Source organism: Phalacrocorax aristotelis, chromosome 4 (genome assembly GCF_949628215.1).
Source record: "Phalacrocorax aristotelis chromosome 4, bGulAri2.1, whole genome shotgun sequence".
NCBI classification, from domain to species: Eukaryota; Metazoa; Chordata; class Aves; order Suliformes; family Phalacrocoracidae; genus Phalacrocorax; species Phalacrocorax aristotelis.
In genome coordinates, this window is record NC_134279.1 from 72,046,058 (window position 1) to 72,064,840 (window position 18,783).

The window sequence follows — 18,783 nt, forward strand, 5'->3', positions numbered from 1 at the left end:
ACTTTAAAGGCTGATATCCTAAATATTTTTATGGATTTGGATGGTTAAGTACAATAAGAAACCAGTTTCCTATTTTGCCTTTTTTTTCCCTAGGTGATCCTTTAGCAGAGATATTAATATTTGTTCTGTTAATATTTTTCTGCCTGAGCATGCTTCTTGTTTAATGACAAAACACAAATCAGCAGTTCACTGGATTACAGGGTGTAGCAGGACCACCCTGCCGCATTTCAAGGGAGGAAATGAAGAGAGGAGTGATTTTGCTGCTCCACTAAGACCGTACGTTCCTTCACTCGCTTTACAGTATATGAAACTCTTTCTTACTTAGTAATATAGATACCTTGAATTTCTTAGGTAAATGAAGATAACCTCCGTTTGTGCAGTGTACAAGTGAATAACTAACATTCTAAGCTGACTCCTATGCATGTGTTTTAAAAAGAGTGATATAATTTTATTTATAATTTTATGTTCTGGTTCAAATAATAAAAACGGCTATAAAATGGGGAAGATATGCCTTTAATCTTTAGGCCATAGGAAATAACGATTAGTGATAAATCAGCCATACACAAGTAATAAATCACCCCAGCCAATAAAAAAGTAGCAAAAAGTAAAAACTTTGCAATTTTTTGGTACATAAAGGCCTGTTGGCTGACCCCGTGTAAGTGCTCACAGCAGTCATTTCATCGATTCATCAGTGTGCTCTCAGCGTAGCTTCCCTTAAGCGCATAGGTCTTTGGATAAGTATTTGGACATGAGAAAGAGCTGTTGCAGAAGGATGTCCTGGTGGTCAGTTAGGAGGCAGCCCTCTGCCTTTTGCACTAAACGAGTAGTCACAAAAATGCTGTAATGTGCATCAAACGTGGCTTGTGGGAGCCAGTATGGGTGATTTATCCCTATCCACAGTGTGTCATCAGAAATGGTGCAAATCACATCTTTTCAGTAATTCCTTTTTCCTTTTTGTCTACTATAGCAAGTAATTCAGTGCAATAGAGGTGTACCAGTAGATCTGCAGATCAGCACCAGTTTCTGAGACCTCCACATTCACAGTATCACCAGTTTAGAGGTACTCTAGACTTTAGACTCTGGACTATACTTAACTCTGGACTCCTGGTCCAATGCCCCCACCATGTTCATGGTTAAAAGCTGTCCAAAAGACCAGCAGCTGATTTGGACCCCCTGTGTCCAATAGCAGCTGAAACATGTTTATGTGCCTCTACCTTGAGCTCCGGGTTTAGTTTCTTCTGAAAAAGAGCCTGGTTTGTGCACACCAAAACAGTTTTGCAAACCAAACTGATGCATGGCCAGTGAGGATAACCAGAACCGGCCCCAGATGGTCAAAACCACACCTATGACACAGCACTAATAGAGATGTAGGTGTTGAACACCAAAAAACCTGAAGGATGCTGGAATTACCAATTGCTCAGAAACTGGTCTGGATATATATTACTCACTGGAAGTGATGTACTCGGGAGCCTTTCCAGGACTAAGTGGCACTGCCTCTTCATAATAGCCTTCGGGAAGGGAAGATGTTGGTAATGGTGGAGGCCCATTATCTGGTGGCTAATAAAAGAAAAAAAGAAAGAAAAAGACTCCAACTGAGTCCTTTGGGGATATAAACACAGTACAATCTTACTTGCCATTGTTAGGGATGGCAAAATCAAGATAATTATATTAAAAGAAGTCCTTCCCACAGCAGCATTAAGTGGTAAAAATATTGAAAGGATATAGTTCTCTATTTAAGAATTAGAAACTTAAAGGGTCTATGTAGGAAAGAGATTTCTGCTGAAAGACCATTTACAGTGTTAAGTTATTTATTAATATTTTACATCTAAAATAACTCATATTACAGTAGCAATCAACAGTTTGGTTGGACAGTTTAGAAATAGCCTGGGCTTGCAGAGATAAACGACAGATAATTTAGATCATATTTTCATGATGTATTTTGTTTTTCAATAGCAAGTCAACTCTTAATATAGCCATTAATTTTTAAAATGCTCTTTCTACATAGTGAAAACTGAACTACAACCAAGAAAAAGTTTGGAACATCAAGGAACTATTATATGATAAAATAAATATTTCAAATATCAGGTCAAGTTCTAAAATGCTTCTTTTCTAAATATAAACCTGTTTTAAATTTTAAACTGACTGACTGCTGGTATGTTGATACAGTAACAAAGTAAATTTAGTGACTTCTTCCATATGACTTTACTGTTATATTTACTTAATGAGTACCAAGACAACAGTATTTTATAGAATTCATTCATATTTGCCACAGGTTTATAATTCCATATTTTCATCTTGGAGAAAAATACTGAAGTATTTTTCCAGCACCAGTGGTTTATTATATGATCACAAATATGTAACTTGTAAGCAGGGTCTCATTTCTGCAGTAACTTTTTTGTGCAATACATCTTTCTCTTTTTTCATGTAAGGAAAGAGATGTTTATCTGCACTGGACTGATCCAGTCTAAACTTGGGGAAAGAACAGAGATACCGAAGTATGAAACTAGTCACCTTGAGCTTTGCTCATCCAGACGCTTCTGGTGTGCAGTTCAGTGGACTCAACAGTCTAGTAGAGGCACAGAGCCTTCTTCTACATAATATAAATGAAGCCACAGTGACTAGACTCCTCTTTTGCTAAAAACCTAAAGTCACCCAGGAGGAAGCTGAGCTTTAATAACGTGAGTTAGCTGTAATGAAATTAATTCTGTGGGCACTTACAGGCTCGGATTCATCTTTGCAGGTTTCAGAGCTAAACATCTCCAAATCTCATTACCTATTACACATCTATACTGGACACCTAATTCTTAACGACTCCAGCAAGACAAGTCCCACCCTTAGTGTGCTCTGTAGTTAAATTCACCCTGCTGGTAAGTGCTTGTGTATTCCTGATGTGCAGGAAGACAAGCTAGTGAATAAACCTGCCCTTCAGCTCATCCAGCGCTGACTTCCCCTTGTGCACTGAGTAAAATCAGAAACTTCCTCATGAACAATGACTGATTTGTGACTGAACACAGAAATTCTTGGTCAGATTGAGATTTACACTAATACTACTTCTATATCAAATGATACAGCAACTTCATATGTCACAATTAGTTACAGAGAAGAGATGGCAATTACTGTTATCTGCAATGCGACCCAAGTAAGTTTTCCTCACAGACCAGATTTGCTAGAGAAATTACCTGTCAAAAAGCAAAATAATGAAAAATACCACTTTTAGCATATTTTCCCTGTGATTCTGCTGGAAAAAAAACCCCAAACTACAAATCTGCCCATAATCACAAAATAAATTAGTCTTTCCAGGTTAGCTGCTACTGGCAACGAGCGTAACTAACACAAAAAAATATTTCATGTTCATTAATATTGGAAAAATGATGGCACATTATGAATTTTGCCCTACACACCTGCAGACATCAGCTCTGTGTGGCCTGAACTGCTAGATACAATGGGGGAACAGCCTCCAAAGAGCCTGTGTTTTCTCCCTTCACGCAGGTGGGCAGAGCCTTGCTCAAGTGAGTCGGGGTTAAGCGTTGTTCCTGGGGCAATGTAGGTTCATACCACCCCTTTCATAAGACAGACATATTAATATCTAGGTCTAGCCTTAAACTATTTTCCCTGTCAGGTGTATATATGATATATGAAATTCCTATCATTATTAAACTTAATTCACCCAGGAAATACCCATCTTGAGAGTCATTCTAATTTTGATTTAGCACAGCACCAAGGTTTCAAAGCTATCTTTTATCCAGAAACAAATAAGAGGTTCCAATAAAGATCAGGGGGGCAAAAAAAAAAAATCCTTGTTTTAAGACAAAATGTTATTCAGAAAGAAAGAAAAAAGGAAATGAAACACAAATGGTGCTTGTCTGAGTTCGACCCTGCTGGAGCACCAGTTACTTCATACAGCTGGGGCGGGCTGGGCTGTGCAGCCAACGTCAACACAGATGGAATCCATTGCTGAATTAACCAGGCCCTCCTTTCTGAAATGCATTTTGCAGTGCTTGCCATAACAAAGTCGAAAACAATTATAAAAAAGATTTTTTAAAAAATTTAGGAGAAACAGAAACATCCAACATTAAATACTTTCTGATGAAAGCAAGGATGTCTTAATGCTGAAAGAAAATCCAACTGATTAAATACAAAATAAAAATACCTTACTCAAATCTGTACCATAAACAGCTACATCTTTTTGGAGCTATGGAATATATAAGTTTGAGCATCGAGAAATGTAAAAAGTACATCTGAGCATTCTGATATTACTTACTAATATTTAAAGTGCTTTTTTTTTTTTTTTTTACTGTTGCAAGTTGTATTGTTTAATTCTTCCAACTTGGCAATTTTTTAGTGGAAGAATTTTGATGAAGTTATGAATTATGAACTGAAATAATTCCTGATTCAATAACTGTTCATTATTTTACCTGAAAAAGAAAAAGACCATAAAACCCACAAAACTATTTACATATTCTATAAAAGGATTACATCTCAAAAAAACTAGAACATGTGTAGTTTGAGTGGTGTCAGGAGGAAAGACCTGGCAGCCTGCAAAGAAGGCATTAGCACAAATTCCTACTTTTTTCTTTTTTTATGACAGGCCACAGGGAAGAAAACTAGAGAATGCTGCCTTTCAAGACAAATATCCTTGCTAGATCACGGGAAAAAAACTCAGAATAAGTTTCTAACTTCTAAGAGTTAGAAAAAAAAATTACCATTATTTTTATCTCATTGGAGGAAAAGGGACAAAGATGAGTGAGATATTGTTCCCCAGAATAATACCAGTAATACTGATCCAATACTGATAAAGGTGTTCGTCAGGTGCTGGGACTGAGACCAAATGAGAGATGCTTTATTTGAAAGAAAGAAGCGGACTGGGTGATAATTACATTGCAGACCTGAGATCTCTGAAAGACTGGATCGGCCACGGGATGCCCAACTCCAGTTTACAGGAGGGATTGTTGAGATAAAGAAACAAATACCTCCAAATAATAAGCAGTATTTACCTGGATAGTAAAGCTCATTATTCTACTGGACACGATGAAACAGGCTTAGTGGAAATATTAATTTTATGGCATATTATGGTTTCCCCTCCACCTGCTCCTCTGTGTTCCACAGCCCACAAATAAACTCTTTCTTTCTTTGTCCTTGGAGATAAAATGCTTTAGTTCCCCCTTCTGTCCAAGGGTACCTGCCAATATAGGCAGTAACTTTTCTTTTAGGGATAGTCTAGCTGATATCTGCTGATAATATGGAAGTATATAGTGTGGAAAGCAGTACGAAAGACAGAGGAAAATAAATGTCATCATATAGGGGCCTGAGGATATAAAATCACTTTACACCCCAATGAAGACTTACACTATGTAGGAAATAGAAAGAAACACCTCCCTTTATGCAATGATTTAGGATGTGGAGATTTCCAGTGCAAAGCAGTGACTTTAGCAGAGACTGTCAGAACGCTTGTGCTGCAGGCAAAGGCTGCCAACAATTCAAGGGCCATGCTCGCATGTGTGTTATTAGATAAAGCACCAATTCGGATCCAGTCGGACTGTGGAGCCAGCTGCTACGTAACCCCTCAACACTGAAAGCAGCAACATGAGACTGGAAAAGTGGTCACACATTGGTGATGCATAATAAAGCTATTCAGAAGCCAGCAGGCAAATGTGAGCTGTCAAGAAGAAACCTTGACACATGCACGTGCCATTTCCTTTGGAGCAAGCTTAGACCTGACCTTTGTACAACCCCACCACATCCTCAGCCTGGAGTGGGAAGAGTACTCACACATGTAAAAAAATGGACGTCCAGAAAGCAAGATGAATCAACAAACTGGGTACCAATATAACTGGCAAAATTAATGACTGTACATTTCAACCAGGCTTCGTTGTACCACTGTAAATGCTGGAAATTGGGTACTAGTACTTGCCACACACTTGGTATGAAAACCTTTAGAAAAACTCAAAATCCCTAAGGTGCTAAGAAGAAATCATCACTTATAGCCAGCTATTGAGGACCTGCATGGACATTGGATTTATTCAGGACAAAAGCTCTGACTATATGGGATGTTAAGGCCATATTGAGCTGTGCAGAAGTGAAATATCAGCCTAAGCATAGACAAGCAGAAGCTGAGAAGAATAATTCATTTGACCTCAGCTCTGTATTCCAAAGTTATAAATTTCTCAGCTTGTCAGCTGGACCCTACAAAACCTGGAGCCAAACAATTGAAAGAAGTCTAACTACTTTTCTTTTCAGCTTCTGAGCACATCTGACAAAAGACAGCAAACCAGCTAGCCAGACACCAAACCCAGCGTTTTGGAACAGAGTAACCCTGTCAGTCCCACCACAAAGTGGTTATCATTGCTGCATGACAGGCCGCTGGTATAGGCCTGCCCAACCACTGCTGAGCGTACCCAAGCAATTACAGCATACGCCTCTGGGACACTGGTGCTACCAGGAAAAAAACAACAGGAATTGTCCAAGAAATCAACCGCCAGAGTCAGACACTATGGGAGGCCCAGGAACCCCCAGCAATCCTCCAAGGAGCTGAACTGGTAGCCCACCAGCTCCTACTGCAGGGCCGAACAGATGAAGGCAAGGAGGAATCACTAGCAGAAGTGACTGCCAAGTGGAGGATGAGTATAAGCACAAGTGAAGCTTTTCCTTAGGGTGATCCAGAACAGGGACATAAGCAGGTTTAAGCCTAAGCACAAAAGAAGGTACTTGCTTTGCACACAGTCCTCCAGGGAGTGGAGGTACATCCGACACAGCCTAAGAGTATGTCTGCTGACTCAGGGGCGAATGCCTAATTAAAGGTACCTCTGGAAAAGTGCTTAGTATGTAAAGTATAGTGACTACAAACAGATCGCAGCCTCCAAAAGCACAGCCTGATAATGGGAAAGGGATCTGAACAGACTTGCTTGCATTTAAGGAATGAATCAGGGCGTACTATGGCTCCACAGTTTGATCTGAAATTTGTCTGGAGAGCATTTACACAGTAACCTCACCAGGAACTGAGCTACCACTTCACAAACTACAGCACATCTCAGTTCTCTTAGATAACACGATAACTCCTTTACCGAAGCAAGAGGAAGGTAAAGATGGCAATGAAGAGGACCAAACGGAAACAGTAAGAAACCAACACAGTATATCAGCTGAGCAGAGAACCCAGTTGGTTCTTACATCTCTCTTACGGCAACATCAGCCTGTGGCTTAACCCATGCACAAGCTTACGTCTCAGTTCTTGCCGTTGTATTTAATTAACATTTGAGATACTACAAAAACCTGACAAGACTGGAGAACAGAATGTACCACTGAAAGGACAGATAGCTAGAAGGAGTTACACACAAACTCTATGGAAGGCAGGAGTAGAAATAAACTTCAGACTCCATGGAAGTAACAGAAGAACTAAGGAAATAATTAAAAAGAATGAGCCATAAACAAAACCCCAATATTTCTGTATCATTCAGATATTATAACAAAGGATCATTACACAGCCAGTTGGAAGCATCACTCAGACACAACAATAGAGTTGACTCATATGAAGCAAAGGGTCTGGGTATACCAAGAAGAAAAACGGGCTTTAATTAATGCTGGGGAACACTTTCATGCATATTACATGAGAAAGATGAATCTGAATTTTAAGCAGCATGGGGCTCTCCGTCAGAGGTAGTTTTTGTAACCATGCTCAAAGAAGTGCCTGTATTTCCCAGCAAAGGCAAAATCACCTTCCCATTCCAGGAGTTAACGAGCTCATCCAGGTACGTGAAATGACAGTGCAGACAACAAAAGGCAGAACGGTGAGAAAAGTGTAGGCAACACCATTTCTACCAGAACAATATTTTCTAAGGGCCTGAGCACTGCATCAAACAAAACCAAGAAAAGACCACATAATGAGCATGTTTATAAAAGTACATCGCCTGGTTCCTAGCTATCAGCACAAGGAGGGTATTTTATGGACACATATAGCATAGAAACAAGAAACCAAAAACGTGAGGGAGCATGTTATGAAAAATGGTGGGACAATAACCTATCAATACTGTGGTGTTAGTAACCTAATAGCTCTCATCTGTGGAGGTCAAAGTCCATCAGCACCTAGTAAAAACCGAGAAGAGCGATACAGCTTCACAACGATCACAGAAAGAATCTGGTAAAGCAGTTCAATCCTTCTCTAAATCTCACCTGAGCTCATCCAGTTTAAATGCAAACTTCCAACTCATTCTGGCAGAAAATGAAGAAAATTTTGAAATACAATGACGTGCATTGTTGTAACTGTATAATACAAGTGAACTGAGAAGAAAATTACTTTAACTAAAACTTTTCTGTGAGATCACTTGCAAATGTGAAATAAATAATCAACAAGGCACCAACCCCACCCAGGGGAAATGGGAATGGCAACTACAGTGTCCTGCAAGGCACAACCAACAAAGAAGAGGCTGCCAGCACTCCTTTGTCCTTAATCTTTATACAATCGTATATGATGACCAAAAGTATTCCACAACCAATGGCACCATGCCCAGAAGACTCCGCTGTTCTGGTCACTCATGGTCAAACCACAACATGAAGCTACAGCAAATGCATAGGAGAAATACCGATACAGTTCAATAAAATTAAACTGCAGCTCAAAATGAAACTGATAGAGCCCTTCTTATACAGAATGGAGTAAAATGAAGTCTGAGAGGAATATGATTGTGATTTCAAAAGATATCTGAGGCACAGGTACCAAGGTGAGGAAGAAAGCTACTTAAACATGAAGACAAAAACTGGCAATGAACACTGGGATGGTGGAACAGCCTTTCAAATTCAAATAGTGGGTTAAAGAAACCTAAATGGTAGTAAATGGACTTTGGTAAGTTTCTGAAAGGGTTAATATTTTGTAATTGCCTGTAGTAAGAGTGCACTGAAAAGGCCCCTTTAATTGTCCCTTCATTATGGAAGAACTCATTGCGATTTCTTCAAACTGAAGCTATTAGACAGCTTTGAATGAAACAATTGAATTTTTGTTGAATTTACTTTTGTTGCTTTAAAAAATTTTCTGCAAGGAGAAAAACTCCAAGGCTAATATTATCTTTTAAGAAGACCAGAGAATAACAACTTTGCAGTGTTGGAAGAAAAAGCAAGATGAAATAAGGATTCATAGGTACCCACCTGGCACATGAGCCCCTTGCTTTTTTTATGGAACTGGTCTCACTGCACATTTTAGAAGAAACTTTGAAGACTGGCACTTTTTTGGTTATTGTTCAACAAAGATTAATGTAATTGGTGATGTATCAGCTCGAAAATCCCTTTGATTTCAGGATGATATTTTTCTTCTCCAAGGACATTTTCTCCTTTCAGCATTTTCTAATAAATATCTGAGAGTATACCTGACAGGAAGCCAGATAAAGGGAGGCTGTCAAATTGCTTTTCCACAATAGGAAACCCATTTATATGAAACACTCCTACAGAGTGACTGTGTACGTTGCAGGAAAGGGTTGGAGGAAGATGACCTATCCTTTTGATTTATACCTACAGGGGTTCTGGCATCTTGCTGCACACTTGTTGTGGTTAAATAATTATTAAATTGTCAGTATTCCAAGGAAAATAAAATGTATACTCAATTTTTTCTGTGAAAATCATGCAAAATAGCCGTGCTGTTTGCATTTGATTTTGTTGGACTGCACAGCGCACTGAAATCTCTGAAGTATTCTGTCACTGTCATGCTGTGGATAATTTATGCCAGTAATCCTCAGGCGCATCTGAGCAGCAGGACACAGTGGATCTTATTCTATTGCCTCAGTGGAAAATGTACTTCAAGGCAAGTTGGTGACAGTGCAGTGATGGGATCCCAGGTGTTAAACCACCAGCAGCAGTGTGAGGTACGGACAGAGCATTGCCTCTGTTACTCCTCCAAACCCATCATCTAGCACTGCAGCTTGCCTGTCAAGTACAGGGAAATATCATAAAAGTAGCTGCTGATATAGAGATGGAGAAAGCAGGCTAGTAGACACAAGCCCTCGCAGCAGGCAGATTCAAGAGGGGTGAGCCAATATGACTCTCTCTCAGCCATTGTGATCTCCTCCTCTGCTGCTGACGCAGGCGAAGCTCCACCAGCTGCTGGTACTGTATTTGTGCTAGCAAGCACACATTAATGCACCCAGGCAAGTGGTGTTTCAGTTCTGCAGGAGGACTCTGAGTTGCCCTTAAGCTCACATCCTTTATCTGCAGTTTTTACTTTGCCAGCCATCTGAAGGAGCTGTATGCACAGGCTAAAGCAAGCGAGGATTTGTGCTTTCTAAGCCTGACAGAAAGTCTGCTAGACCAGATGTAGGCAAGGGAATGTATACAGAAAAAAGAATTACTAGGAGATTGTGTCCTTAGAGACTTGTTTCATTCAAGTACATGCAAGGTTCAACGTTGTCCCTCTATTTTAAGGCCTGCTCCAAAACCCACCGAGTGCAGGAAAATTCTCTGGTCTTTATTGTGTTTTAATAACTGGAGACTTCATTTAAAGTATTAACAGCATGTCTCTAAATAAAATTAATTTTATACTCTTTGTTCATGGGCTGATGAATAACAAAACTGATACAAGATTTGGCCTGAGCAAATATGCAGGTCTATTTACAGTTTTACAAAGGAAACCTTGCACAGCACCTGCCCACACATAATTCTGGCTCCTGGCACTACTTTAAGGAGTATTGAATTCCTTCCCACCCACACATCTTTACATAAGTAAAAGCTTAAACATCAATTCAGACTAAACATTTTTGAATGCAGAATCCCTTGAGTGCCATAAAAAGAAACAGTGGTGTAAATGAAACTTTAATTTCCATCAAGCTCAATAACTGCTGTGCTAAAAACATAGATTTTAAAACAGTGCATAGCTTATTTAAAGTTATTGATTCCCACTTCCAGTAAATTCCTGTGTTCCAGCAGCACATTGTGTTTCTGCTGGAGGCTGAGAAAACCACTAGATGTTACTCAGCAAGTGGAAAAAGTTCTTCCTGTCCTGAATGGCTGACAAAAAGAGGTGCCATGCAACACGACTGGGCAACCTGGAGCAGAATTTCCCAGCATCTGGTGGGCCCAGGGGATTTCTTCCACTCGACTATGAAAGCCCTGTCTATGAAAAGTGGCTGGGAAAGGTAGCTCAGTATTTGTGCCACTGAGCACTGTAATTATGTACAGTTTTTACAGAGATTGGCATCAGCTACAAATATTTAGGAGTCCATTGATTCAGGGTAGGTTGAAAATCACCATGCAGGAGCATTAATGGAAGAGAAAATTAGATCTTAGCCACTGTCACTGATGTCCAGCCTGGTGTAAAAAGAAGGATAATATGACAGTCTCTGATCACATGTAGTAATAATAAGAGGCTAACAAAGAGGCATCTAATAGAGAAAGGTTTCCGAAAGACAGCTAATGATCAATTCCATCAGTTCAACGTGACTTCAGGAGAAACCTCTACACAGTCAGACTGGGGTTTGAGCTTGCCCCGGTGTTCAAAGGTGAAAAAGCTGATGGTTTTGTCCTTCCTTTCTGACTCCACCGGATCTTTTGTAGGACAGCAGCAGTCTGTCATCTTTTTCACAAATTACGATGTGCTACTGTCTTAAAATAGCACAATTCATAACCCGTATTTGGATAATGCAGGACAACAAGAAGCCTGGGACATTTCCTGGCCGATCTCAAAGTGGACCGACACCAGAAAGGGAAGTGAAAACCATTGCTGCCTGAAAGCAGAAAAATTGGCAAAAATCAGCTTCCGCTGCTATGGAAAAACCAGCTCAGCTTCATGAGTTCACTGAGATGAAAGCACCTGCAGCATTACGGGCAGGTCAGAGAACAGGGCCATGTTCAAACTCCACTTTGCCAGGCTCAACATGGGAAGACCGTGCTCCGGACCAGCCAGCTCTAACTGTGTCAGCTTCCATGGTAATTCCCACTGTATCTCAGAGAAATACTTTTTTTTCTCCGAAATGCAAACTGAACTACTGCAGCAAACAGTGTTGACCTCCCGGACCTAATTCATACTTCACACCATTTCACTCACTGCAGCTGTACCAACTTTAAGGGAATTGACACATTAGTATAGCAGAAAGGCAAAGTAGGTCAGATGTCTTTAAAAAAACAACCTGAATCTTCAGAGCCAATTTATTAAATTGATCCTACATAAATGTGAAAGAACAAGGATTTCAACTGGCTTCAGTTCATGAAGCTAGCGCCTGAAGTCTGCATTTCAAAGGCATGTGCATTTTGCATAATTTTCCTGCCTCTCATCAACCCATTCCTTGTAATCTATGCTATATGCATCCTGAATTAAAGAAAAATAATAATTTTCGGGCACTGTTAGTTCTCAGTTCTCCAGGTTTAATAAGACCAATGTTGCATCCATTCAAATCTATGCATGATTATGTTATAGCATCCCTTTTAGTTGAATTTTGCTACAAAATATATATATATCAGCTCTAGATATGAATGTTTCTAGCATAAACATTCCCTTCCTATAATGGTTTCAGCATATCTCATTACATCAGGTAGAACTGAAATTGAAAAAAAAAAAAACTTGCTCAGGTCACAAACCAAAAGCTGGCAGCACTTATGGAGAAACTATTAGTAAGGTAGTCTACATAATACCTCTTTGTTGTTCTTTTAAATTTTGTTCTGCAGTACATAACATTATTCACCATCAAATAAAGGTTAATATGAAAGGCTGGCCAAGAGTTCGATCTGATAAGTTAGTTCTTATGTTCATAGGATACCACTGGCTTATATATCTCTTAGAACTGGGCATAAATGCGGTAACAGTAACACACTAAAATGAAGCAGAGCACCAGTCATCCAGTTGTTCTGCCCCTGTAAGCTGCATCTGTATTTCCTGCTTCAGACAATGAACATGGGTATCCATGGACTTTCCTTTATCACCATGGACAAAATTTTCCACAAATGACTAAAAAGATGGATAATTTATCAGTACTAGGGCTAAGACTCTGTTCACCTTTCAACAGGCTAAACCATGATTTGCTTATGCTCCTCGGAAAAAAAATGTTGAAAATGTTTTCTTCAAATCTACTGTAAAGTCAGTAACAGAGAATTAAAACTTGTTTAGAGTTTATTCTGTAACAAGACAGCTGCTCCCAACTGGAGGCACTGAATTACAGATCTCAATCAGTACCTTTGCTATAAACATCACCAAGAACATACATTTCTACTTGTTCTGCAGGGAATATCCTACCCAGAGACTGACCACAGAAGGGCACTAAAGACTTTATTAAAAAAAGGAAGTATTCTTCCTTCATTTTAAAACTCTGTACTTTCATTTTTCAGCTATCAAGAGGGAGTCTCCTCATAAAGCTTGCTCCAGAGAAAGCTGATCCTTAAAATCATAAGAACTGTCTGGGACCTGTGGGTTTGGCCAGGCCAACCTCCATCACAAGGCAGGTCAACCTTTGAAGTTAAGATTAAGTTTCTCGGGCTTTTGCCACTTGAATTTTGAAAATCACCGAAGACTGCAATTCCAAAGCCTTTGCAGGTGACATGTCCCTGGGCTTATTTTACCACAGGGAATTTTTTGCCTTCTCTTCTGCAAGTTGAACCTAATTCCCTCAACCACAACAGAGCTGAGAGGAATAATCCTTCCCCTGGACCTGCAGGCTCCATCCCCTTGCAACCATTTCTGTTAGTGTTTATCACAAATGTATTCTCTCTTATATATATTTTTATATTTAAATTAACACTCACCAGCCACTGCTGAGGTATTTCTGGCAGAGGCATTTGAGGAGGTGCCGGCAAACTGTTGGCAACTTCTTGCTTCTGTACATGTTCTTTTATTTCAAAACCTGTGGAAGAGCAACACATATCACTTAACACTTCAGTGGTTGCAAATGGGACATCTTTTCCACACGCGGACACCACGTCTGACTGTCACACACTGAAATCTGGTATACAGTGCTGCTCACAACCTACCTCCCAAGTGCGGTTACTGAGGCAGGACTGGAAGAATGCTGGGAATTCAGGAATTTAATCAAGCAGAACAAACACATACTTACTCTATATGATAATGACGTATAGACTATTTGGAACAACAAAAAGCAGACATAGAAAAAATTTACAGGAAATCATTCTGAACAGCCTATCCATCTGGAACTGAAAGGCTTAAACAGCTACAATTCAAACATATTGCCAGCCATCTACCACACAGATAAAAACACTTAGGGGGGGAAAAAACCCACAGTTGTGAATACCTCAGTGGCACTATATGGTGAATAAAACATGGTCACCCTGTGGGCAGTATGTGCCTGGCTGCCTTTTACCAGTAGAGAAGAGCAACAGTTGTTCCCGTGGCACTTTTTGGATGGGCAAGGCCATCATGCAGAAATGAGTTCAAAACCACCTTTCATGCCAAAAGAGCAAGGAAGAGGGCAGAATCATAGAATCATAGGATCGTTAAGGTTGGAAAAGACCCTTAAGATCATTGAGTCCAACTGTAAACCGAACACTGCCAAGTCCACCACTAAACCATATCCTCAAGCACCACATCTACCCTTCTTTTAAATACCCACAGGGATGGAGACTCAAACACTTTCCTGGGCAGCCTCTTCCAATGTTTGACAACCCTTTCGGTGAAGAATTTTTTTCTAATGTCCAACCTAAACTTCCCCTGGTGCAGCTTGAGGCCGTTTCCTCTCATCCTATGGCTTGTTACTAGGGATAAGAGTCTGACCCCCACCTCGCTACAACCTCCTTTCAGGTAGTTGTAGAGAGCGATAAGGTCTCCCGTCAGCCTCCTCTTCTGCAGGCTAAACAACCCCAGCTCCCTCAGCTGCTCCTCATAAGACTTGTTCTCTAGACCCTTCACCAACATCGTTGCCCTTCTCTGGACACGCTCCAGCACCTCAATGTCCTTCTTGTACTGAGGGGCCCAAAACTGCACACAGTACTCGAGGGGCGGCCTCACCAGTGCCGAGTACAGGGGCACGATCACCTCCCTGCTGGCTCATGTTCAGGCAGCTGTCAGCTGTCCTTTTCCTCCAGGCAGCTCTCCAGCCACTCCTCCCCAAGCCTGTAGCGTTGTGTGGGGTTGTTGTGACTGAAGGGCAGGACCCGGCACTTGGCCTGGTTGAATCTCATACCGTTGGCTCCAGCCCAATGATCCAGCCTGTCCAGGTCCCTCTGTAGGGCCTTCCTGCCCTCCAGCAGAGAGACACTTCCACCCAGCTTGTGTCATCTGCAAACTTACTGAGGGGGCACTCAATCCCCTCATCCAGATCATCAGTGAAGATATTGAACAGGACCGGCCCCAACACTGAGCCCTGGGGAACACCACTCGTGACCGGCCGCCAACCGGATTTGACTCCATTCACCACCACTCTCTGGGCTCGGCCGTCCAGCCAGTTTTTAACCCAGCGCAGAGTGCACTTGTCCAAGCCGTGAGCAGCCAGCTTCTCCAGGAGAATGCTGTGGGAGACAGTGTCAAAGGCCTTACTAAAGTCCAGGCAGACAACATCCACAGACTTCCCCTCATCCACTAAGTGGGTCACCTTATCATAGAAGGAGACCAGGGAAGTTGAGGCAGGACCTCCCTTTCATAAACCCATGCTGGCTGAGCCCGATCCCCTGGTTCTCCCTCACATGCCACGTAATGGCATCCAGGATGATCTGCTCCATGACCTTTCCCGGCACCGAGGTCAGGCTGACAGGCCTGTAGTTCCCCAGATCCTCCTTCCAACCCTTGTTGTAGAGGGGCATCACATTTGCTAGTTTCCAGTCATCTGGGACCTCCCCGGTTGACCAGGACTGCTGATAAATGATGGAGAGTGGCTGGGCGAGCTCCTCTGCCAGCTCCCTCAGTATCCTTGGGTGGATCCCATCTGGCCCCATGGACTTGATAACATCCAGGTGAAGGAGCAGGTCGGTGACTGCCACCTCTTCAACAACTGGGACTTCATTCTGCATACTAGCTCCATCTCCCAGCACAGGGGCCTGACAACCCCGAGGATGACCAGTCTGACTGTTAAAGACTGAGGCAAAGAAAGCATTAAGTACCTCAGCCGCCTTCTCATTTTTTCGTGGCAAGGTTACCTTCTGCATCCAACAAAGGAGGGAGATTTTCCCTGGCCCTCCTTTTGTCACTGAAGAAGAGACCCTGCCTCTCTCCCTCCCCTGCAGCCGTGGTGGCAGCTATTCAGCCAAGCCCACAGCGCCCATGTACCCTGGGCTCCCTGCTGCCACCACCATCTCTGATCATGGAGCTGTGGTGTGAGTCTGCACAATTCCTGGGAGATGCAGGATGGTACGACACCTCAACCTGACGCATGCTGCTGCTGGCAGGGGACATTGCTCTAACCAACTCACCATTAACAGAACTGCACACTGAGCATGTTTTCACACTATTTCCTTCCTCCTTTCATTATCTTTTAAATAATCCCATCGTTTTCCAGGTGATTTTGAAAAGAGAAAATGAGCCAAATGTAAAATCTGCTTTGAGGGTCTTTTCTATCACTATTGCATCTCCCTCCCAGCGGAAAAGAGAAGTGACCCAACTCATCCTGAGTTTTTGGCACAATAATTTAAATCCCTGTTGAACTCATTTCACAGGAACATGATATCATTTATTTTTCTAAATATCAAAAGGGAGATTAGGGTGCATCTCCTCAATGTTCTGGCAAAAATTCTGTCGGTGGATTGTACCCTGTTACCCCTAAACAGAATTTAGCTCCTAGTGTTTAGTTTAGTGTTTAAAATATATATTTACATAGTCAAATGGATGTCTTTTGGTCAAGATCATATAATTCTCAAAAATGTAATCAATGATGAAATGTTTCTTGTCATAATAACCAAGTACCACTGGCTGTGAAGTCACGGACTGAAAAACAACACTAATAAAATAAACTGGCTCTAAGGGCCACAGATTCTTCTTTCTTCCTACTAATCAAGAGGGGGATTAGTCTTGGAAAACATTCCTTGTTTTTTTTTTTTCCCAGTATAACTTTCACTTGTTCCCCTTTATGAAGGATGAATCCGTATTATGACTGCTATTCATATCCAAGTCTCCCATACTTTCCATAACAACCAGAGTCAAATATGAAGAACTCTTTACTGCAAAAAAAAAGGTATTCCAAGTGAATTCTAAAACTAGTTTTTCTCCAGTTTTAAACTACGTGCGTTTAAGCAAGAATCTGCTCTCACGTTTATTTCCCTCTACCAAATTACACAGCAAAGTCAGCATTATAGGTTTACAGCATCAGGTCCCTTTAAGGAAAACAGGCAATGTTGACAATCATATTAAATTACTAAATCCACCAACAGTTCTTACTCCAAAATAAACTGTTTGTGTCTTTGTTTTTTAGAAGAAAGTCTGAGTTTCAGAAGGAAATGCCAAGTGTTGCTCAGACCTACAATCCATTGGGTATGCCAAGGCTCAAGAAGAAAAATGAAGTACATACTTTTGCCAGCTATTCAGAGTAACCACTGGTTTGGATGTGGGGCAGGTCAAGGCCAGGCAGCTATGACCTGAAGAACACATCTGCCTGGCCCAGTTCTCTCTGGCTGATAGATATTAAATGAAGAAAACAGTGTGCATTTGGGAGATGGAACAAAACAATGCAAAAGGTTTCTAAAGAATTCTCCAAGTAAGAATTTACCAGGTTTAAAGTGTTTTACTAAAATCCAACCAGCCCATTATAACAGTTTCCACACCTTTACAAAGAAAAGCATAATTGTTCATTTCCAGATGTTATAAAGAACCCAGTCAGTTCCCAGTTGCACGGATACCTCATTACCATTCACCGCTCATTTTAAATGGTTTGCACCAGCAAACGAGATATCCTGTTGGATTCACACAGTTGATTTTTGCAAATGCATATAAAGAGTCTGAACTCAGCATAGTCCTCAGGCCTCTTAAACTGTGCCAGAGACCCAAGAGCTCTTGTAGAGTTATGTGGGTGGAGTAAACATTTTGAAAAACAAACTCTCAATGACAGTTCTGCTTAGTTATAGAGTACTGTGGGTTTATGCATCTTTTACTGCTTTTAATTTTAATGAAGAGATGAATAGTTTCAAAGGGATGGGAGTACTGAATGTTATAACTGATAAAAAAAGTAGCAGTCGGCTCCATTAAAGTACATGACTCCCTGGGTAGTTTCACACACACTTGAAGCCAGCATGGGATGGCAGAGCTCCCAGGGAGGCAGCTCCTCTCCTTCCCTGCCTTGTTCCTCTCCCTGCATCAACCTCTCCTTTGTGCCAGCGTAAGCATGTGTGTGGCCTCATGTTGAACCAGACCAGGGAAGTGACGCTGGTTAGGACTAAACCAGAAAAAAACCCAAATAATGCTTGTGCTAGGAGAAAGGAAGACACAATATATGATGAGAATGAGTAGCCTGGGGAGAGAAACAGGATGCTTTTTTTAGAGGCCATGCTGGCTTAAACTCTATTTAAACTGCAGATCCCTAAACTAGAGTTTATAGACATATACAGCACAGTCCAATGACCTCTTGCTTAACTGAACTATGGGATTTCCTTCAATTAATTCCTGTGTGAACTACAGAACATCTTTTAGCAAAATATTCTGTCTTGATAAAATGCCAGCAATGGCATGCAGACCTTATGAAGTTCTTCCACTAGTTCATACCTTCAGTGCTCAAAACGTGCTTTATTTCCACTTGGAAACAAACATTCTGCCTTGCACTCTGCTTTTTGCTGTGTAAGACTGAGAGCTCTCAGTCATTCCTCTCCTACAACAAGTTTAACTATGATACCTCATTTTGGATAATTTGAAGGCATATTTCTGGATTCTTTAATCACTTTTGTGACTTTACTTGA

General features: G+C 41.1%; 1 protein-coding gene across 3 annotated transcripts in view; it reads right to left on the minus strand.

The window, feature by feature from the left end:
* The window catches only part of AFAP1 (actin filament associated protein 1), a 119,947-nt gene that overhangs the window by 44,700 nt on the left and 56,464 nt on the right, over nt 1–18,783 (minus strand). For all 3 annotated transcript variants that reach the window (XM_075091938.1, XM_075091940.1, XM_075091937.1), the window contains exons 3-4: nt 13,702–13,799; nt 1,449–1,557 (exon numbers count right to left, since the gene is read on the minus strand). In XM_075091938.1, the coding sequence (XP_074948039.1) occupies nt 1,449–1,557; nt 13,702–13,799 (207 nt within the window). The remainder of the gene's footprint in view (nt 1–1,448; nt 1,558–13,701; nt 13,800–18,783) is intronic.